Raw genomic sequence first — 23,394 nt, 5'->3', positions numbered from 1 at the left:
AACATTGAACAGCAATTCAACAAACAATGAAATTCATCAGGCAGTCAACATTCCAGCTCATAAGGATCCAAGAATCGGTCTGCCAAGACACAGTGTGGCATTAGGGGGAACTTCTTCATTAACAATTTTTCCTTCATAATTAACTCATATTTATATTTCTTCCGTTAGTGTTCTTGACTACAAATGTTTAATTTCCCCAGAATTTCGAAGATTTTTCAGGTATATGCTTTGAAGAAAGCCCTTAATTTACTTGAGTATGCTTTGAGTTTTCTGGATGTTGTGTGCTTATCAATAGACAATTTGATCATTTGAATGAGGCTGCAGATCAGGTTTATAAGTGGAACATCTTTCCTTAAATATGACAATTATAGGTTATGTTTGTATATCTTCCATTAGTTTGTTCTTGACTTTTGATTTTGCTCGGACCCGGTTAACCACTGCTCGCAGTTATATATTTTTTATTGAAATTCATGCATGTCGGAAATGTGCTTTAGATAGAGAGGTAATACAAATGTATTAACCCCCCGGACGGGAAATCCCTTCGTTACAACAGCTCAGCAGCAGTGGAAAACCCAGGATAAGATACAATACAATATACAAAGAACTAATTTAAACAAAAATAGACGCTAAAGTAAAGCCAACAGAAAAAACAAAACAGACGGTATAAACAATATAAAGTGTAAATTATAAATGATACTTTGACGTGTATACCTATATAGTGAAGCTTCATTTCACGTTGGGTAACTGTTAGCTTAGCTTACTGGTAGCTTAGCTCAGTGTTGGCTCAGTAGCTTTTCATCCAGCCCTAACACCTCTCTCCCCTCTCCTCCCCCTCTCTCCTCTCTCCCCTCTCCTCCTTTCATCCTTTCCCCTTTTACCCCTCTCCTCTCCCCCCTCTCTCGCTTCTCTACTCTACCCTCTCCTCCCCCTCTCTTCACTCTCCCCTCTGCTCTCCCCCCTCTCTCCCCTCTCCTCTCCTCCCTCCCCCCTCTCCTCTCCTCTCTACCCTTTCTCCTCCCTCCTCCCACTCCCCTCTCCTCCCCCTCTCCTCCTCCCTCCCCCCTCTCCCCTCTCTCCCCTCTCGTCCCTCTCGTCCCCTGTCAGGTGGAACGTGGTGGGCTTCCAGGGCTCCCTCATGAGCTACTTCACGGAGCCGCTGTACTTCTCCAGCCTGATCCTGGGCAGCCTGTACCACGCGGACCACCTCTCCAGGGCCATGTACCAGAGGATCACCGACATAGAGGACCTGCCCAGCCCCTTCGCCCTGAACCGGCCTCTGCTCAGCGGTCAGCCCCCACACCACACCGTACACAGAAGACACAACACGCAGAACACAGAACGCACACAACACAGAACACAACACAGTACAACGCACAGACAACATAACATTGAACATGCACCACGCAGAACACAGAACACACAGCGCACAGAGTCCACGGAGAAAGAACGATCGCGTTATATTTGTCGGGGAAATTAACAGAACGTTGTTTAGCTCACTTTAGCTCAAGTCACCAAAAAGCTAAAGTGAAGCTTAATTTAAGTTAGAGTTACTGGTAGCTTAGCTCACCGGTTTTATGTCTTTACGCAAATTATCTTGTTCAACTTTTCGATTCCTTTTTTTCCCTTTCTAAAAGAAAGAGGTAGGTGTTTTCCAACCTCTTCAGTTATCCTCGCCGACAAATCACTTCACAAACTAAATAACTCACTCGAGTCTAAGATTCCCCCCCCTCCTTCCCCCACAGGGATCAGCAACGCGGAGGCCCGTCAGCCGGGCAAAGCCCCCAACTTTAGCATCAACTGGACGCTGGGCGACCAGGGGCTGGAGGTGATCAATGCCACCACAGGGAAGGACGACTTGGGCCGGCCCTCACGCCTCTGTAAACACGCCCTCTACGGACGCTGGGTCAACCTGACCGCCAAGGTGGGCTCGCATCCCCCCACACAAAGCTTCATTATCTTTTATTTATTTTATTTTTTTACGGGACAGAAGATACAGAAACAAACAACAACTATAAAGAAATATGGACACACAAAAAACAGAGATACACCAACAAACAACAATAAAGACCTATGGACACAAAAATACCAGAAGGTACACAAACAAATATCAACAACATTAAAGTCATATGGACACACAAAAAACAAAGATACAACAACAAACATCAACAACAGTAAAGACTGTGGCAACCCGCTACCCAAATGAGCCGGGTTCCACGGACAAACGACACTTTGGTGTGCTGGATAAGCCATTGCAGGCATTTATTAACAATCCACTTCAATCAAACAGGGTTCTCGGGTTCTCACGGTCTCTAGGGCCTCCGTGGGCCTCTAGCTGCACGAGGACCCGAGCGCTTCCTTCTTCCTCCCGACCCGTGCTGTGCTGTGCTGTGCTGTGCCTCCTTTTAAAATGGCCCCCGTGCTTTCGGCCAGGTGTCCCCCAATCACCCTGATTGGGGTGCCGAAAGGGCTGCTCTCTCTCGCCGGCTGGTGGGTGGGGGTGGTACACCCCGTCCTCTACGGTACCCCGGGCCCGTCCAGGCCGGGGACCACGTGGCGGGATGCCACACTCCTCCACCCTTTGACCAAGCCCCAGGTAGCCGAGGGACCCGCCCAGGATGGTGTCTCGCCGGGGCCGGGTGTCTCCTGCGGCGCCGGCCGCGTCCCTCGCGTCGGCTGCGTCGTCTCTGGCCGCGTCGTCTCTGGCCGCGTCGTCTCTGGCCGCGTCGTCTCCGGCCGCGTCGTCTCCGGCCGCGTCGTCTCCGGCCGCGTCGTCTCCGGCAGCGTCGTCTCCGGCAGCGTCGTCTCCGGCAGCGTCGTCTCCGGCAGCGTCGTCTCCGGCAGCGTCGTCTCCCGCCGCGTCGTCTCCCGCCGCTTCGTCTCCCGCCGCGTCGTCTCCCGCCGCTTCGTCTCCCGCCGCTTCGTCTCCCGCCGCTTCGTCTCCCGCTGCGCCGGCGGCAGCTGCCTCTCCTGCCGCGGCGGCGACCGCATCTCTCCTGCCCCGGGACTCTAGTACCGGGTCCCACCACCGGCGGAAAGTCGGACAGTCCCTCCCGATTACCACAGGGACCGGTAGGTGGGGGACAATCCCCGCCCGGATCGTAAACACACCGTGTGTGGTGCGGACAACCACGTGACACGTGGGGTAGGCCCGGGTGTCCCCGTGGACGCAGGCCACCTCCATCGGCTCCCCTGCCTTCCCACCCGCCAGGTCGGGGCGAAGGAGGGTAACCGCACTGCCGGTGTCCAGGAGGGCCTGCGTGTCCTGGTTCATCACCCGCACTGGGATGGTCGGACTACCCGATGTTCCCTGCGCCCAGCAGGTCGCCAGCATACAGGGCCGACCCGTCCCCACGTCCGCGCCGGCCGGCGGCGCAGCCCCGTCCCGGCCTCGCGCTGCGGCCTTCTCTCCCGCTGCGGCGGCGGCGTCCCTTGCGGCGGCGGCGGCGTCCCTTGCGGCGGCGGCGGCGTCCCTTGCGGCGGCGGCGGCGTCCCTTGCGGCGGCGGCGGCGTCCCTTGCGGCGGCGGCGGCGTCCCTTGCGGCGGCGGCGACGTCCCTTGCGGCGGCGGCGACGTCCCTTGCGGCGGCGGCGGCGTCCCTTGCGGCGGCGGCGGCGTCCCTTGCGGCGGCGGCGGCGTCCCTTGCGGCGGCGGCGGCGTCCCTTGCGGCGGCGGCAGCGTCTCTTGCGGCGGCAGCAGCGTCTCTTGCGGCAGCAGCAGCGTCTCTTGCGGCAGCAGCAGCGTCTCTTGCGGGGGGTCGTAGTGGGATCTTCATGCCTGCATTCTCCACCATATGTGGCAACCCGCTACCCAAATGAGCCGGGTTCCACGGACAAACGACACTTTGGTGTGCTGGATAAGCCATTGCAGGCATTTATTAACAATCCACTTCAATCAAACAGGGTTCTCGGGTTCTCACGGTCTCTAGGGCCTCCGTGGGCCTCTAGCTGCACGAGGACCCGAGCGCTTCCTTCTTCCTCCCGACCCGTGCTGTGCTGTGCTGTGCTGTGCCTCCTTTTAAAATGGCCCCCGTGCTTTCGGCCAGGTGTCCCCCAATCACCCTGATTGGGGTGCCGAAAGGGCTGCTCTCTCTCGCCGGCTGGTGGGTGGGGGTGGTACACCCCGTCCTCTACGGTACCCCGGGCCCGTCCAGGCCGGGGACCACGTGGCGGGATGCCACAAGACATACGGACACACAATAAACAAAGGTACACCAACAAACCTCAACAACAATAAAGACATGTGTGCCCTGTACTACGAACCTCGATTAGTTGGTTAGCGAGGTATGTTGTGCTCAAAGCCTGGGTTAGCTGGGACACGAAAGTCGATCTCTTTTAGTGTCGCTGTAACACCATGGTGACTTTTGGTGCGTTTCCACAGCAGGGCTAGTCAGCTAGTCACACCCACTCAGAGAACGACTTTCCTCCTCTCTCCCATTGAACGCTGTGTTATTCACCGGCCGCCAACACTTTCGGGAAAATGAATGGGAGTCAATGGAGGCTGAGGGAGGAACGTCCTCCCTGAAGTAATTGTCAATAGGCGATAGGGGGTGCTAATGTCCCTTTACCCAGGGAAACAAACATTGCACATACAAAGGCAGTAGTCATATTTAAGGGCATTAATTCATTACAGTAGTCTGAGCAATCTACATTTTCTATTCTCAACAATGTTAAGGAGGATTTTCCTCCCTCTCCTCACTCGAGAAGCCTCCACTCTGGTGCATACATGAAGTGGCAGTCATTTTACCAGATTTTCTTTTGAGGTTTTCTATGTTTTTCTGGCATTTTACTGGCATTTTTGCAGCATTTTCCCGTCTGTTTTCTTTCAACCTCTCTTTCTCTCCCCTTCCTCCCTCAGCTCTCCACTGCGCTGCGGATCCGGACGAGCACGCCAGCCACGTACCATGACAGCAAGCAGGCGGCCAGCGAGTACCAGGCGGCCAAGCAGGCGCTTACCAAGGCCTTCCACAAGGCCGGGCTCGGCGCCTGGGTCAAGAAGCCCACCGAGCAGGACCAGTTCACCCTCGTCACCTAAGCCAACCGCCCAGACTCTGCACTACGGAGCTCCAGACTACGAACTTTAAAGATTTATTTTTGCATTTTTTATGCTTTATGATAGAGTGAGATCGAGAAGAAGGTATGGAAGATGCAAAAAATGACTACGGGCAGGATTGGAACCTGTGTTGCTGTGTTCGGGACTGAGGCTAAATTGGAATACTGAGAGACTACTAACTTTAAAGATTTATTTTTGCATTTTTATGCTTTATGATAGAGTGAGATCGAGAGGGAGTTGTGGGAGATAGAGGAGAGGAAATGCAGCAAAGGACCACAACGATTGGAACCCGGGTCTCTGCATTCAGGACTGAGCCGTTATGGTACGCGCTCTACCTGCTGAGCCACCGGGGTCCCCAAGAAACTACTGACTTTACGTCATTGTGTCGTCGCACAGCTCGTCATGTCCAATCCAACTACCGATTTCTCTTGGACTACCGATTCATCGGGAGATTACCGATTTATCTGGGACTACCGATTTATCCGGGACTACCGTTTTCTCTGGGAATTTACGATTTCGGAAGTAATTAATAATTGTGCTTTGGGAAAAAATTACAGAAAGGGGGACGGATGGTGAAGTCTCTGGTTGTGTGCGTCTGGGGTGTAGTTGATGTGCAAAGTATAAACTCTTGGCAGATTTAAAGGTCCCATGGCATGAAAATCTCACTTTATGTGGTTTTGTAACACTGGGGGACCATAGCTACAACTTGCGTTCGGTGTAAAACGAGCACTAGGTGTTCTGCTCGCCATTGAAAAACTGAGGCTCAAGCGCGCTCATTTTGAATGTGGTCCCATATGTCGTCATAAAGGATCTAAGCTCTTCCCCTTTCTTTGCCTAGCCCGTCCAGAGAATTTGGCCCGCCAATGAGAAACGGCCGTGCGAGCGCCACATGCGTGTGTGTGATTATACACACTGTGTTTGCTGTTGGTGTTATGGCGCATAACACGTCGGTTCTTTGACTTCTCTTGTATTTCCACGAGACTGTAGTTGGGGTTAACTCAGCCATGGTTGAGAAGGAATTGGGGGAAAGGAAATTTGGCTTTGACTCCCTGAAGTACGAACTGCGACCGGCCGCCGGTTTCCGCAAGGCACCACCGCCGCGAAGCACCACCGTCCGGCAGCGGGCAGCCGGCAGCAGGCAGCAGGCAGCAGGCAGCAGGCAGCGCGCGGTTTAGTCTACTTCAGATTGATGTGGAAGTGGAAGAACCAGAGCCGACAAAGTCGTTTGTGATTCATAATATCGTCTGGAGGCGCACACAGCTTTTGGCCGTGATAATATGTATTATATGATATAGATATCTCAGCCATGGTTGAGAATGAATTGGAGGAAAGGAACTTTAGCTTTTCCCTGAAGTACATGAACCACGACATGGAGGTGAAAGGGATTGTTGCGAATGTCTCCTGCTTGAGCCCTGCTTCCCGCTGCCAAGGGACCACCGCCTCGGTGCTGCAGAAGGCGGTGGTGCCTAAGCGCTGAACGCTCCCTCGGCAGCGAGGCTCCGGCAGGAGACAACCACGGTCAACAATCGCGGGCAATAATCCCTTTCTCCTCCATGTCGTCGTTCAGCCTACTTCAGATTGATGTGGACGTGGAAGAACCAGAGACGTCCGAGAACCCGACGCGGTGCGACTGGCTCGTAGTAGCTGTAATTCTGCACCACGGCAGAATTTCGGGAACGTCTTCAAATACTGTGTTTGGGGCCTATATCTATATTAAAGCATCCATAAAGTAGCATGCCATGGGACATTTAATTATTTTATTGTTATTTAGTCCTTTTTTTTGTTTTTCTTTCTTTGTTCTGTCCTGTTGTACTCACCTCCCTGTTCCTTGGACAGCACTTGGTATTTAATGTGAATCTAGATTTGTAGACGTCAATTAATTATGCAACTTTATACGAACGAACGCAAGTGTACATTCTAAAATATTTATTGGGCGGCAGCGGGGGTTGATGACAGACAGCGACAGTTCCCATGTTGTCAAAGTTGATCGGCACACAGGATGGAGTGAGTACAGTCATTGCGCACGTACAAATGTACCCAAACTCCGAGGAAGATCCGACAGGTTTGTGGTAAAGTCAGATCTAATTCCCTTCCTTAATTTGGTCTGCTGCTCTTTTTCCGACCATGAACCTCCTGTTGGCATACGATTATAGAATTTGCTCTGCCATAATAGTGACAATATCACATTCAAACCGGTAATGCAATGCTGCATCGGTAACAACACAAGGTTGTGCTTTCTTCAAAATTTGTGCAAAATGATGAAATTATCCTGTGATTGTCCAAGAACAGAGCCGTACCACTCACGTATTTCCTGCTGCAAACGACCAATAGCATGACTACCTGCGTTTCGGATCGGACGTGTGCATCATTGTCGTCGTCGATCCCCCACCGTTAAATGTCCTGTTTCCTGTTTTCTCTTTCCTCTTTCCTGGCCCTGTTGCACTAGTATAAAGGTACCAGCAAACCCCTATGCAATGAATTAACTGTTCTGAGCCTGTGAAATTCAAAATAGTATTCCTTTTTATTTATTTTTTTAAATTTTTCCCTTTTAGAATTTATTTTCTTTCCTTTCGAAGCAAATATCATCCATATGCAGCCCGTGAACCACAGCAGAAAACCAAACCAAACTGTTGTCGACATATTTCCCCCCCCACACCCCCTACACTGTATCGCTTTGCACCCAAATTGATCCACAAATGTATTTTTTAAAAACGCTTTTGTTGTTGTTTGTAAATCCTCTCCCTTGTGCATTTACTTCCGAAGAGAGAACTCGATCATTCTCACCATCTCATTAATCTTCACCAAAGATGATGTCAGCATCCGTGTGAGAGACAAAACCTTTTTTTTTTTATATATATATATATATATATATATATATATATACATTCCAATCATTTTTAATATCCGCACAAAATCTCTCAGTTTGCGTTGGGATTTCGGAACAGCGGTTGTGTTTTAATGTATTTATCTGTGGCCGTTTGGGTCAAAATGTGTGTGTGTGTGTGTGTGTGTGTTTGTGAGTGATTGCGTGTTGGTGAAGTGTTGTGTGTTTTTTTTGTTATCGTTCACTTATTCGGGCCCCGGACTAAAACGCTCGAGAATAATATCACAAAATTCTGAAAACTGTGTTTTCCGTAGCACCGTCTCTTCACCTGAGTGAAGTTTTTTTGTTAAAGCTTCGTTTAAGTCGATATTTCTCTAATGATCTGCGTTCCTCTTTAAACGTTACCCTTTTATATAAACGTTTCATTTTACACCTGTTGAAAGTCTAAACTGACCCTCCAGCCTCAAATATTTCTCAAAATAATTTGACCTCCACCTGTACATAATTAATAAGATGTAACCTTCTGTTTCCTTTTGATGTAAATCAACGTAAATCTCACGATATATCGATCCTGAAGCTATTTTGAATGTCTTCTCTTTGTTGTCTTGGGGATGATGTTGCGTGAACAAATGTGTGTGTGTGTGTTGGTCATGTTTGTTGGTCACGGGTTTGCAAGGGTAGGGCAGCCCTACTGCGTTTTAAGCAGCGACGAGGTAGAACAGTTTTAATCAGTTGGACTTCCACTTAAGCTGGGGTGAATGACTTGGGGTGGAGATATAGGTGGCTGGGAGGGCGTTCTTGTCATTTCTATGCTTATCTCAGGATTGATCCCCACCTGGAACGTGTAGGCTTTTTTGGTACAAATATCAGAGTAGTTGGGTCCTTGTCCCCGCCACACCCCTCATCGGAATAGGGCCTCTTTTGCTTACAATCGATACTTTAATCACGCTGAAAGGTAAAGAGATGTAGGCTACCGGAATAATCTGATATTTTTGTTATGTTGTAACTGAAGCTCCAGGTCTGAAACATTTGCTAAAGAGTTAGCCGGGGACAAAGCTAAGCTAAGCATCTCAATGGCAAGACTACAAGACGGTAGAGGGGGGGGGGGGGCTGACGGAGTTCGGAGACATCTTGAGTACGAGCCGCCGGCTGGTACGCCTTGCGGTTGAGTCGCCATCATCCCCCCCCCCCCCCCCCCCTCCCCAAGGTCCGTGAACACATGGAGCACGCTGCATGAGCCGTCACTGTAAAGCATGTAAAAAAAAAAAAAATGCATTCAATAAACACAAAATGACTGACATGAAAAAAATACAAAATAATAAAGAGGATGTTAATCTCCGATCCGGAGATTCGAATAAAGTTCTGATGATATATTTATTGTGTGGTGTTTTTTGTTGGTTTGTGCAGCAGAGGGACAATTTTGGGGGGTGCTGCTCACTAAACGAGATGGGGTCGGCTATGTTCAGGGGGTAGAGTTGGTTGACTGGTGACCGGAGGTTGCTGTTTCGATCCCTGGCAACACATAGCTAGAGTGTCGAGGTGTCCCCGAGCATATCAGCTTTATCAGTAGTCATGATAAAAAAATACGAGATAACACTGTCGTCTTTTATCTGTCGCCCTCAAAAAAACCTAAGGGGTGTTTTTCACAGAAAACCTGAGGGGGAACATTGTCATTTCTTCGTCAAATAAATCATAAGGGGTAATGCTGTCGTTTCTTATCAATCGTCATTAAACATAAGGGTCACATTAGTTTTATATTGGTCGTCATTAAAAAAAACAGTCACGGGCGATCCTTTGTCAACGTGTCACAAGGTAGAAGTAGCCGTCTCGCTACCCTCTTATCTACGACCGGCGTATCTTAGGCCCCGTCCACACGAAGCCGAAACGGGCGAAACCGTTACGGTTTCGATCTATCCGGTTTCGAAGTATCTCCGTAAAGACGAAGCCAAGCGAAACCGGATAGATCTGTAGAAACGCTGTAGTAAACATTCCAGGCCCATAAGGGGCGCTGCTTCTGGTACACAAATCCAGAAGAAGAAGAGGCGAGCATGCGCATAAAGGCTGCCCCCCGAACCACTAACAACACAAACAAACAGCTCTTCTACGATGGCGAACTAGATTCTCAATAAATAATGGCTTAGCAACCCAACAAGGGACATGATATGCTGCAGAACGATTACAAGCTTGTAGTCCGCCATCATATTTTTTGTTGTGATTTCTGAGACACAACAAAAGAAGAGCCATTGGCTAGGAGGTCGAGGGGTGGGGCGATGATGTCATGGTTTGCGGTTTCAGTCGGTTTCAGGCGTCCACACGAAACCAAAACGAAACCGGATAGATTTGAAACCACCTCCGAGGGTGGTTTCAGAAGTTTGCGGTTTCGGTCAGCGGATTCGCCGGCTTCATGTGGACGGAAGGCCGAACCGTACAAGACCTTTGCGGTTTCGCCATGAAATCGGCTTTGTGTGGACGGGGCCTTAAGCTGGAACCGGGCGCCATCAGCCATCGCCCACAACTGGCTGCCCATCACCTGGCTTCATATCAGCGACCGCCACCTGTTCGAAATGAGTGGGGCCGGCGGATTTCGCCGCAGATTAGCATCGGCCTTTTCATCACCGCCCCATGTTAACTCAAGTTAACATGGGAGGGAACGTACAGTATGTTTAAAATGAAATGGCATCGTTATGTGCAACACACAGAGGCGGAGTGGCCGTCGGGACGATCGGGAGATTTCCCGGTCGGCCGGCCGGCCAGCGAGTTCAGGTGGACCGGCCCACAATTGTGTAGCGGCCTGCGAAGTCAGTTGGACCGGCCCACAGTTGTGAGCGGCCGCGAGGCGTCTGCAAGCCGGGCCTGAGCATAATTTATTCCCCGCCAAGACGCCGTGAAAATCCCCGAAATAAACAATATATGTCTCAAGAACATCCAACCAATATTTATACCACTTGCTTACTCTCTATGTCTCATTCATGGGTTTTTTTTTATATTATTTTTTTTTACTTCATTTAATTCTTCATTATTCAGGCGTTACAGAACTTTCATGGCCATGAATAAATAATACGAACTACAGTTTACTTTAATATGTTTGTTCTTGAATTGACGTAATGGAGCAAAGACTCCTGGGATTGGGAAATGCGTTTATCCAATAAACAGCTTGCAGGTCAAGTCCATTTTCGGAAATGTAGGGGGAAAGACGCGTCAGACAGAGAAGGCGAGCAAGTTCGTGGTTGCTTGCTTTTGCTTGTTGTGGCACTCATGGAAGGCAAGAAGAGAAAAGAGAAAGGAGGGGCTGAAAAGGCCAGAATAAAGAAGAAGCGGATGCTGGAGGGGGATGCATCTAAGTGCTGAAATCAGGCATTAAAGAGTTGTGCAGGTGAATTAGCCAGAGCTCCACCATTGACGTTATTGCTAGGCGGGAGCTAGCACAAGCTGCTAGTCAAATGTGTATGTGCTGGCTGGTATATTTCAGACGAATTAATGACTTAACTGATCTTTCTCTTTTAATGGATGGAGAATACGTTAACAGATTTGGAACATGTAGTAGTAGTCGTCTAGTCGTGTCAACACGTTACACCGGTATTACCGAGCATAAATGGTATAAACTTTGAAACTAGGTCACTCCGTCAACTCTCCTCTCACACTAGGTGACAGCGTCTTATAACGTTCTATATTATATAATAGTATAATATAATTTTATAGATAATATCACGGCCAAAAGCTCTGCGCCTCCGGATGGCTGTAGTGCGGGGAGCACTACGGCCATCCGGAGTGCTTTTGTTTACCGGCGTTGCTATGGTTACTGGTCTTGTAAGGAAGTGCGCCAATTCTCGGAGCGCCAATTCTCTTCCGCACAGAGCAGAACTGTGACCTATTTTACCCATTTTTAATTTCTTAATTATAATTATATCATTCATTTTTACCAATTTTTTTTTTTATTACTGAAAAAATATATAAATAAACGGTGTTGCAGGGGGGTGGGGCCGGACCGGGGAGGATTCTCCCGGTGGCTATTAGTGCCCCACTCCGCCCCTGGCAACACATATGATGAGAAGATGGTCTCCTCACATTCACCTGCAGTGCCGAGTTTAGTGTCTTTCCCGTACCAACAAGAATGAATTCAGTTTATTCATGGGTGTATGTATTTAGACGATAGAATTAGAATAATCAGCATGTGAGACCAAATGTTTGGTTATTCTGGAATTCGGAACGGCGGTAACCCAAATCTTAATCAACACATTATTAATTCTAGGAGTTTGGATGATCTTTGACTGCACAACGCTGCTATCTTGTGGATGGAAGCAGTCTTTTGCTTATTTTTTAATTCTTGCTATTTAAGTTAGCTATTTAAGTTAGTAACTATTACTATTGAGTTAGTTAATAGTAATTACGTTTGTTCATAGTACAAAAGAAAACTTGTTAGAAAGACAGACACGCGACTGATAAAAAAACGACAGTGTTACCCCTTAGGTTTTATAACCTCCCACCAAAAAGTAGTCTCTTTAGTCAATCGTAAAAGGCCAAAGGTCAATGACAAAAAAAATGTAGTAACAACCCCCACCCAGGAGAGTGTGATGGGCAGGAGTTGAACCCATGTACCCAGATCTCAGTGATGTTTTTTAGATCATCGTCTCTCTCCGTTGCATCACCGAGACACACAGAGTGAAAATCAGGTTCTACTTCTACTTTCTAAGTCTAAGAACCTCTGAAATTTGAACTCTGTGTGCCTCTGTGGCGCAATGGAGATGGTCGGTGTAAACTGTCAGAAGACATGATCTAATCTGAGTTCTAGAGACATGGGATCAAGTCCAGGTACCCGTATTTACTTGGGTTGGGGTTGATAATACATGTTGTTTTTCTATCTTTGACCTTTTACTGTTGACCAATAAGAGATGCCTCGGTTGGTGAGCTGTTTCCTAAAATGGACTGAGGCAAGACAACGTGCCCTTTTGCTTCACTGTTTAGGAACAGAGGGACAAAGAATATTTTACACATTGCCGGAGACTGGTGCTACATTGGCAACTGCGATAGCTGCCCTGCATGGCTACTTCATGCCAAAGGTAAACGTTGACGTCGAACGACACACATTTTGAAAACGAGTCCAGCTAGCTGATGAATCGATCATTCAGTACGTGACTGCTTTGCGAAGGTTAGTTGCTGCTTGTGAATTTGCTAGCTGTGATGACATGATACGTGACCAGCTAGTGGAACATGTTGCAAATCCACGTATCCGAAAAGATTGTTGCTAAAAGAAAAGATAACACTGGAGCAGGCTACCACTATTGCTAGTCAGATGGAGTCAGCTGGAGAACAAGCGAAGTGCATGACTAATGTAAAAGTAACTTGCCTGTACATGCAGTCCAAGTTCAAGGAAAAGAAAAGAGTAGACAGCCATACAGGAATGCACGTTCGGGCTCATCTGCAAGCCATTCTACTGCCAGTTACACTCCTGCTACAAATTCCCGCTCATGTTTTCATGGTGGATCCGACGAGCATTTGGCTAACGCACTGGAATGCCCCGCGATTAAAGTCATGTGTAAAACCTGCAACAAGAAGGGACATTTTGCGCGTGTGTGTAGGTCTGCTAAACAGACTCATAGCGTGCGTCAAATGGAAATACCGGAATATACTCTGCTACTGCTGCAACAGTCAGAGTCCCCAGCAAAACTGCATTGCACTGGGGACATTCGTGCTGGGTAATTGCAAAAGACAGTTAAACTTACAGTGGATACGGGAGCCTCAGTGTCAGTTTTGCCAAAATGCGTAGTGGAGGAATACTTTGAGGGAGTGCCTCGACAGCCGCCTGCAGCTCGTCTTGTGACATACTCCCAAACTCCAATCAAAGTGCTTGGATGCATGCCTGCTACAGTGGTGAGGAACAGTGAGTACTGTAAGGTGAACTTTTATGTAACAGAGACTGGGACTCCACCAATGGGCATGGATTTGATTTTGGATGCTTTTTGTCTCACCTGCCTGCAACCCTCCTGCCTCCAGCCCAGTCATGCAGCTCTCCAAAGCCGAAGCTCAAGCTCAACAACAGTGGGTTGTGTGAAAGGTTTCATGCATAAAGTTAAGGTCTCTGAGTCTGCCATACCTGTTCGCCAAAAGCTATGACATCTGCCCTTTGCTGTCAGATCTGATGTGTCTGATGAATTGAACAGATTGCTCTCTGCTGGGGTGATTGAACAGATCAGAGGGCATCGTCGTGACACAGATGAAAACAGGTGGCATAAGAATGTGTTTTGACCTCAGAGAACCAAATAAAGCCATAGTGGTGGACGGTCATCCTCTGCCACATATGAATGAACTGCCTTCTACTCTTGCCAGGTCAATAATGTTTTCCACAATTGACCTTTATAACCCATGAAGGCCTTTTCTGATTGTGCAGGGTACCTTATGGTTTAGCGTCAGCTCCATCTGCTTTTCAGAAGATGATGTCAGTCGTCCTGCAAGGTGTTCCAAATGTCAACAACTACCTCGATGACATCACATGCTTTGGACGCACCCAAGCGCTGCACGACACTGCACTTCAAGAAGTGTTACAGCGGCTCACAGTTGCAGGTCTGCGTCCCCAATGATAAAAAGTGCCAGTTCAGACAGTCCAGTCTGAGCTTTCTGGGTCACTTATGCCGCTTTTCCACCGCACATGTAGCTCGACTCGACACGACTCGACACGACACGACTCGACACGGTAGCAGCACGGGTGCTTTTCCACCGCAAAAAGTACCTCCTGGACGTGGGCGGGGTCGGCTGCGCGAAAGGGCAGTGACGTATTTGTGTACGCGACGCAAACAACACATACGCAACCCACACATGGACAGAACCCACATAACAACAATGGAGGACATCGATCGCATTACTATTATTAGCTGGCATGTTGAAGAAGTTGGAGAAGTGGAACATGTTGGCTGCGCGCTGCTATGGATGTTACCAGCATGGTTGCCATGTCGCTCTCGTGACTTCGTCACACTCTCTGGCCAATCAGTCGCCGGCCGTCTGCCGACGTCACCTTTTAGCATCGGCTCAGCTCGCTTGGAACCTAGAGCGAGTAGGTACTAGAAAAAGCAGCCACTTCAGGTACCAGATACCATGGTACCGCGGTGGAAACGCAAAAAATGCGAGCTGAGTCGAGTCGTGTCGAGTCGTGTCGAGCTGGTACCATGCAGTGGAAAAGCGGCATTAGTGTCCGCACAAGGCATCGAGCCGGATACAGAACACGTTAAAGCAATTGCACAAGCACCTCCACCACACGATGCAGGGACCTTGTGTTCATTTCTGGGCATGCTTTCATGGTACAACAAATTCATACCCAACTATACAACTGTGGTTGAGCCACTGCGTGCCATCCTTTGCAGTGACTCAGTCTTCAAATGGACTGATGCGGCTGACAAGTGTTTCAGGGAGTTGAAACAGCTGTTGGTGGACAGCTCAGCATTGGCCTTGTATGACCCTGCCCTGCCAAGCATCGTTTCTACAGACGCCTCTGACTATGGCATAGGCGCCGTCTTCACGCAGATACACCCTAACAACATTGAACACACAGTCGCATTTGCTTCAAGAGCGTTGACACAGGCCAAAAGAAAATATGCAACAGTTGAAAGAGGCCTTACGCCTGATTTCCACCGGGGACGTAAGCGCTGCGGAACGGCTGCGCCGCGGAACGGCTGCCAACTCTGCCCTGCGTCAATTTCCACCGGGCGCGTAATGGCAGCGTAGCGCTGCCTTGCGAGCCAGCCGTATTCACACGAGATCACGCGATAATCCTAAACCTAATGTACTCACCTTCCACTCCCAAATCTAATGCAATTAAATGCCAGGCTTTGTCCTTTCTGACATTGCCCTTATAAAAAGGATGATTTCTTTCATAAATTATTTTTTGTTGCTCCACTTCGACAATCAGTCTCTCGTCGGCCATGTTGCCGACCCTCTGAGACCCTTTGATTGATTGACTGCTGACCTGGTTCCACTGGTAATGTTGATATGAAGTTGTGATAGGCTACATGAGCTGAGTATTGTGTTTTATTTTGAAAATTGACCGGATGCTCTATGGCTTTTACTTTTTCACTTCCTGCCCGGCTCGATCTGCTCTGTTGAAATTGACGCGGTTCAGCAACGGCTCGCGTCAAAAATAGAAGTGCTACGGAATGATAGCGCTGCGGCGCGGCGTGCCACTCCTGAGATGCTGCTGAGACGTTCCGCAGCGCGCCCGGTGGAAATGGTTTCATTGATTAGAGTGGCAGCAATCAGCAGTGGCGACCGTGGCGCAGCCGTTCCGCGGCGCTTAAGTCCCCGGTGGAAATCAGGCTTTACCCTACATGCCCACTACCTCCGTCAGTCAACGGACGTGGGAAGGCGTGGCTGACTGATGGGGGAGTAGTCTTTGCAGAGGCATCCGTCAGCCAATCAAATCGCTTTGCCGGGTTCTTCCCGCTACTTCCTGCTTGTTGCGATGCAAGATGACACGCTTTCCCGCTTTCCAGTATCGTCAGAGCCCGAGTCGCGTCACAGTGCTTAAATTTGCATACGCGATCTGATTGGATGACGGATCCGTCGCTGCCGAAAAAGTTGAACATTTTTCAACTTCTTGACTGAGCCGAAGGCTCCAACGGAACGGACGGATCCACAATGCATTGCGCGTCCGTCCCCATTCAAAGTCAATGGGGATCAGTCAACGGACGGAGGTAGTGGGCACGGGGCGTTAGGCTGTATTTGGGCAGTCGAGAAGTGGAGAACGTACCTGTGGGGGCACAGGTTCACTCTACGTACCAATCACCAGGCCCTCACTACTCTTCTATCTAGTAAAGGTGCTGACAGAGCTGGAATGCGCATCGCAAGATGGTCAGCCCGACTGCTGTGCTTCAACTATGGCATTGTGTACCGTGCTGGCACACAGAACCAAACTGCGGCTGCTTGTCTCGATTACCAATGCCTACTGATCCTGCGTACGAACCAGAGACTGAGCCCGAGTTGGTTGCATTGCTTTCCACAGCAAAAGCTGCCATTACACCGTCTGAGTTCAAATCTGCCTCTGCATCATGCACAGAGCTCTCTGCTCTGCGCGCACAGATTCCAAAAAGATGGCCTGCTTTTCAAAAATCAGTGAGTACTGAACTGCAACCATACTTCAAAATGCGTAATGGACTGAGTGTACACGGGGACTTAGTGTTCCGCGGGTCTCGCTTAGTGGTGCCTATTTCTTTACGGAAAACATTAGTTGTGCTGGCACATGAGAACCCCCAGGGCATAGTATGAACTAAACAACGCCTGCGCGAGTTGTATTGGTTCCCTGGAATGGATGCCCTTGCTCAGTCTTACATCTCAGCCTGCCCGCTATGCCAAAGCCTGGACCGCACGGCAAAGACTTTCGCCGCACCACAACATCCAGTACTTTTGCCTGCAGCACCATGGACCAAGATAGGTCTGGACATAGTAGGACCGTTCGAGACAGCCCCATGGAACTGTAGGTATGCCATTGCTTTTACTGACTACTATTCCAAATGGCCTGAAGTGGCTTTTACAGCATCAATTACCAGCGTGGTCATGATTGGATTCCTCGCTAATATCTTCAGTCGTTATGGCAACCCTGAATGTGTAGTAACTGACAATGGGCCTCAATTGATTTCCACTCCCCTTTCAACATTCTTCAAAGACCGCAACATAAGATAGATCAAGGTGTCTGTGTATCACCCAGCGTTTAATGGAGCTGTAGAAAGATTTAATCGAGTCTTGATGAGCTGTGTGCAAGCTGCCATCATACAAGCTGCACCATGGAAAGAAACAATGACCGCTTTCCTGCAGACCTACCGGGCAACCCCACATTCAATGAGGAATGTTTCACCTTTTGAACTGATGTTCTCCAACTGCCAGACTCAGATCAAGACATACTGTGACAAAAAGGGGAGCGCGAGCGCCTGCTCTCAAAGTAGGTGACAAAGAGTGAAGAAGCAGACTCATGTGCCCAAAGGACATCCCAGATTCACAAAGCCAGATGAAATCCAAAAGCAAGTGGGTCCCTGCACATGCAGACTTTCTGATGGGAAACTTTGGCATTCCTCTCACCTCACTCGCGTACCTGATGCAGCCGTGATACCTGCAGACCAGCACACTCAACCAACTGATGCAGCAGTGATGCCTACAGAGCAGCCGCTGGCTGGAACATCTCAACCCTGCATGCCTGAGAGAACCATGCATGAACGAATGCATCCTGCCAGAGATCGTAAACCTCCGGACTGGTTAAAAGACTATGATACAGGAGATGCAAGAACCCAGGACTTTGCCGTATCCTTTTAAGTCATGTTTCTGAGCTTAGATGTTCTTGCTAAATGTGTGGATAAATACAGTCAACTATTATTTTGCATTTAACTAGTACGGTCTGATACTAGCCATTGATATTATTTCTCATTTCTATCACTTGGTTTAATGTTCTATCGTTATAGATTTACGGAAGAAGAATCGTATTACTTCAGAGTTTCTCACAGAGAGAAGTAATTGTTTTACGTTGTGGGGGGATGTTGTGTCCACTACCTGATTACACCACTAGGTGCGCTCTACTGTTATGTGTGCTGTGGTACTAGAGAAGAAGTCGAACGAAACGTGTAGAGATAGGCTGTTTCCCAAAGTGAAGGCTGCAGCCTTGCTAGGACGCGTCCTTGCTAGTCGCGTCCTATGGAGATGAGACTAGAGTGCTAGCTCGAGTGCTTCCTAGCGTTTGTAACGTCGGACTTTGGGAACGACTTGGTAGTGTGGAAGCGCTTCCGCTTCCGCTTTTTAATGCTGCGTGTCCGCTTGTAAACACATGTGTGCTTATGAATAAAACATGGCAGCAATCAAGCTGGTCGATATTTATTTGACTTTTGTCTGTTATGAATGCGGTCATGTCTCCTTCGCATAGAGCCTCTTTGGGGAAGTCACAAAAGCTTTGTTGTGGTTGATCGAATTGTCTTTATTAAAAGGAAAATCCATTCAATTTTTATAAAACGAAGTGAAATTGTAGAGAACTTAATTCATGCATCACATTTACAGTACGGTTGATTACTATTATGCAGGGGGGAAAAGACAAAGAAAGAGATGATAAACGTTTATTTATTTGGATATATTATTTAACTGATCTGATTCATTCATTCATATATGCCTACAATCTACCAGTGCTTTGAACACAAAAGTATATCATATAAAATACAATTATATACGTTCATTAAAAATTACAAACATTGCAAATGATCGGTTGTGCATTAATTTTAATTAATCATTAAGTTGCAAAAACGTTTGAAAAGTGGCACAGGTCTTTAGGCTTGATTATTTGCATTAACATGATGAATCTATAAAAAGCAATACGGCACAAAATATTTCTGAAAACTAATATAACTTCACTTCGTTTGAACGTGTACTGCTCTGCCATTTTCAAGAACCCGCCCAGTGAACGCAGAGGATTGTGGGTAGTTTTGGCTCGTCTAGGATGCAGCGATGCATCCTTGAAAAATCTCGGAATTCTCAAAAACAAAGGACGCAAAAATGGCGCGGCTTTCGAGTGTCCTCAACATTGGAACAGTGCTTGTCGGCGTTCTATGACGTAGCGTCCTTAAAAGGGCGGCCGTTGAGCATGCTTCCTTGACATTGGGAAACAGCCATAGTCTAGGAAGCTAGACCTAACAGTACTGTGAGGCGTGCTTACTATTGGTGAATTTAATGATTTGTTTCCGTGACCCAGTTCGCGTGATTCAGTTCGCCAAGAGGAGTCGTTCGCGAATCGTTCGTTCGTTCGTTCGTTTGTTCAGTCGAGTTTCCGGTAGCACTTACTCCACTGAGTCTGACTGACTCAGCTGAGAACCGTGCAATGGCATGCATTCCATGTTGCGATTTACCGCTACCGGAAACCAGGCTGAACGAACAAACGATTTGCGAACGACTCCTCCCAGCTCAGTCGAGTTTCCGGTGAATCGATTCACCGGGAACTCGACTGAACTGGGCGGAGTCGTTCGCGAATCAGCCTAGTTTGTGGTAGCGGTGAATCGCATCATTGAATGCACGCCATTGCACGGTTCTCAGCTGAGTCAGTCAGACTCAGTGGAGTTGCTCCCGGAAACTTGTTCGTTCGTTCAGTCGAGTTTCCGGTGAATCTAATTGTGAACGAGACGAACGAGAGAAACGAACCGGTTCGGTTTGTTCGTCCTAAAGACTCGTTCATTCGAACCGGTTCGCGAACGAACGAGCCAACACTAGCGCTTACAACCTTGGACTTACTCAATATACTTACACTGGAGCGTAGGTTGGTCTCCTTTGCTTTATACTACTTGCAACATAACAGTTACTATGGAGTTAGAATCATGCCAAAATCCCACACACACACGTGTTTTACTCACGCACAACGATTCACACACACACAAAACGTGTTTTACTCACGCAAAACGATTCACACACACACTCAGTGTGGTTTGCAAATACAAAACATCATTCACAAACTAATGCATTTTGCTTCAGAAACAAATAGTGTGTTTTACACAAACAAAGAAACATATTTCTTCAATTACAAAAAAATATCCTCCAAGTACAAAACTTTCAAGTACAAACTAAAATCTTTCAAGTAGGCTACAAAAAAAAATCCTTGCGCGTGGATCTGAAGGTCACGTGACAAACAAATGTCCTGTGATTCACACTACACAACAGCAGGTGGCGCTGTTGAGTCAGTTTAAGGCCGCCAGGACGATCGCCATAGGGGATTATCACGCTGATACGTAGTACTTCCGCATTCGGTGTTCATTGTGCACTGTGACATCCGGTGAACCACTCATCACTCTGGCGAACTGATGGAGGACCGGCAGTTCACTTTCACGACATCCCTGGTAAATGTACCCAAAGTCATGTTTTCTGAAGTTCACAGACTTACCGAACAACACTCCATAACTGCCCGCTCCAAACTGGACAAGGGATTGTTTATTTTTCGAGAAATATAACGACTACGAATGCGAGTGTCTGCTAGCTAGCTTACGCTAGGTAGGTTGGCTTATGCTAACGTCGGTTTCGCGTCAGCTCAGTCTGGAGGGATGAAATGATAAGATGAAAGATGAAAAGATCTTTCATCTTATCTTATCTACCTTATAAGATGAAAAATAAGGTAGACTTGTACTTCTTTGGTACATATATGAATGTGTATCTTCAGCAGAAAGTGAAATGAATGTGAAATGAACTGAATGAATAAAGGAACTGAAAGAATAAAAGGATTTAATTCATTCTCTTTTTCTGAGTACATCATTTACTACATTATATATTAACATTATTTTGAATACTTTCAGGATGGACTGACTGGACTTTAAAATTGATTATAGATGAAAGGGACCAATCCAAATGTTCAGTGCCTCTCGTTTTAATATTTATAGGTACATGTTTGAGTAGAAACACTATTCAACAGGGATGTAGCCTTTTAAATCAAGTGGTCCCTGGAAGTTGGTCATCACACAGCAGACGGTCCACAGCTGATTGACTGTCGCAGACAAGGTGAAAGGACAGTGTGTTCCCAGATGCGGTATTCCTTGACTCTGCCTATTGCTTTCTACGAGGATTCGAAGTCGAGCGATTGCTTGTGTTTTCAGAGCATCCTCTTCAGTGAACTGCGCAGTGGTTAGAGATAAATTAATTAGTAATATTATTGTGAGTGCTTCAGTCCATCTTAAACATTTGTCTGCATATCTTAATGGTCACATTTGGGTCAAAGTTTTAATTTAAAATGTTCATTCCTTTCATGCCTACCTGTCATCTTGAAGGGTGGTATAATCAGCGTTGCCCCACGATCAGCTAGTGGCTTCTCGATGGTGAAACCCTTGTCTGCCATGCAGCCATCTCCTGGCTCCAGTAAATCCAGCAGTCCACTTCGTTCAGTCAGCTCTGGGTCGGAGATGGAGCCGGTGAAGAGACTTGACACAAAAGTCACAGCACTACAAGGGGCAATCCCAATCAAGGCCTTAAAGGTTGTTGTGTTCTTGTAAGATGATGTTCGGGTAATCATCGACTGCACCTCGGTGCAGTCGATGATTACCTGAACATCTGGACTGTACTGCACAAATTATCTTGGCATGGTGTTCTTGACTTGCAGTTTACTCATCCAGATGGGGAGGGAGCCAAGGAGCAGGTAACGGTAGTTGGCCCACGGTATAACAACATGGTAGACAGTGGACACACTGACCTGAAACATGTCAGCCAGCACCTTCTCTTGCAGGCCTGCAGCAACCCGGCAGCAGAAGAGAAAAAACTCAACCAGTTGCAGTCTACACGTTGGACTGGGAGAAATGGGTTCAAATGTTTGTTTCTTTTTCTGAGCTTTCGACCAATAAACCAACATGGAGGCAGATGGTTGAATAACCTCCCAGAAGTCACAAAAAACATCTCTTGACGTGAATCTGGTGTAAAAAAGGATGTCCGCGTCTGAGACACAGAATCTGTGAAAATGCACTTGAACCACTTTCAGCTGTGACAGCTCTCATCAGCTCCTTGACTGTTTCTTCCAATTGCTGTATGTTTACAGCAGCAGCATCCAGTGCACCTGTATGAGATGAAATTAAAACATCTAACCCAGATTTTGGCTGTGACTTGCATATTGGAAGCAGTTTGGACCTCTAAAGAAATTGCTTTTTGTAGCTCAATATTGCTTTTAAATTTTGCTTTTTATAGCTCAATATTCACCTTTACAATTAATTAAGTAAGATATAAAATGCAACATTTGTACTTGTGATGAAGCTTTTCACATTGTGGTTTGGTCAAATGCTGGGACATTAATAAGACTAAACATGTTGTGCCTGAGTTCTGAAAAGTTGACCTACCTCCTCGGTATAACCTACTAATAGCCAATTCTGTGATTAAACCATAGGTAGTACATCCTGTCAGGTAGGTGGTTTAACAACAGTATGGGGTAATAGTAGGCCAATATTTCAGAACACTAACAAACACTGACAAACCTGGTTTAGGAGCAGAACCGAAATCATGTTCTGTCATCACCACCGAAGCTGAGATCTCCTCCATCGGCTCTTATTCACAGGGCAGCGGTTGCTCCAGGGGAAGGGATGGGTGAACGTCATGGCCTAAGCGAGTTGATGCTCTTTTATAAACAGACCCCCTTCTTGGCAGTCCCCAGTTGTTCCACTGGAAACGGGAGGGTACAGACCCGATTTTCAGTCGCTTGGTGTGACCCCGGTTGGTTGCTAGCTGTAGCGTTTGTAGTCTGATTCACTAAAGTGCCGGCTACAAACAAACATGCTACCTTGTTTTATTTTAAAGTTTGGCCCTTCATCCCGGCGAACCGCTTGAATCCACTTCTTCCTTAGACTCATTTCAGTCGGGAATCCATGAAAACTTAAGTAGGGTTGGTGTTGTTTGTTAGATGTACAAAGTGGAACAGAGAGCAGTGACATCTCGCCTTTGTTTCAGCCATGGTGGAAGTGCGCCGGAAGTGTTCATGCACAACGAAGACAAATCCCGCCACCGGAACCAGGAAGCGTGATAATCCCCTATTGTAACACGGTAAATAAATGGCAAAA

General features: G+C 47.6%; 1 protein-coding gene and 2 long non-coding RNA genes across 7 annotated transcripts in view; 2 read left to right on the top strand and 1 right to left on the bottom strand.

Annotated features, from left to right (window-relative positions):
• LOC132461255 (double-stranded RNA-specific editase 1-like) overlaps positions 1–9,196 on the top strand; it is a 45,209-nt gene extending 36,013 nt beyond the window's left edge. For all 3 annotated transcript variants that reach the window (XM_060056297.1, XM_060056298.1, XM_060056296.1), the window contains 4 exons: positions 1,105–1,286; positions 1,743–1,921; positions 4,855–8,031; positions 8,071–9,196. In XM_060056297.1, the coding sequence (XP_059912280.1) occupies positions 1,105–1,286; positions 1,743–1,921; positions 4,855–5,031 (538 nt within the window). In that variant the 3' untranslated portion in view covers positions 5,032–8,031; positions 8,071–9,196. The remainder of the gene's footprint in view (positions 1–1,104; positions 1,287–1,742; positions 1,922–4,854; positions 8,032–8,070) is intronic.
• Positions 1–23,394, top strand: part of LOC132460771 (uncharacterized) — a 182,256-nt gene that overhangs the window by 119,860 nt on the left and 39,002 nt on the right. The gene's annotated exons all lie outside the window — the stretch shown is intronic.
• Positions 21,233–23,366, bottom strand: LOC132461253 (uncharacterized). Of its 3 annotated transcripts, none has more exons than XR_009526574.1 (4): positions 22,816–23,366; positions 21,900–22,403; positions 21,614–21,748; positions 21,233–21,474 (listed from the first exon to the last, which is right to left on the bottom strand). It is a non-coding gene; the product is annotated as an uncharacterized LOC132461253 (long non-coding RNA). The 3 variants fall into 3 exon arrangements; XR_009526575.1 differs by having other exon boundaries at positions 21,614–21,798; positions 22,047–22,403; XR_009526573.1 differs by having other exon boundaries at positions 22,047–22,403.

This window comes from Gadus macrocephalus, chromosome 7 (genome assembly GCF_031168955.1).
Source record: "Gadus macrocephalus chromosome 7, ASM3116895v1".
Lineage (NCBI taxonomy): Eukaryota > Metazoa > Chordata > Actinopteri > Gadiformes > Gadidae > Gadus > Gadus macrocephalus.
Note: the sequence above shows the minus strand (reverse complement) of the source record. Positions and strands in the feature narration are given on the sequence as shown.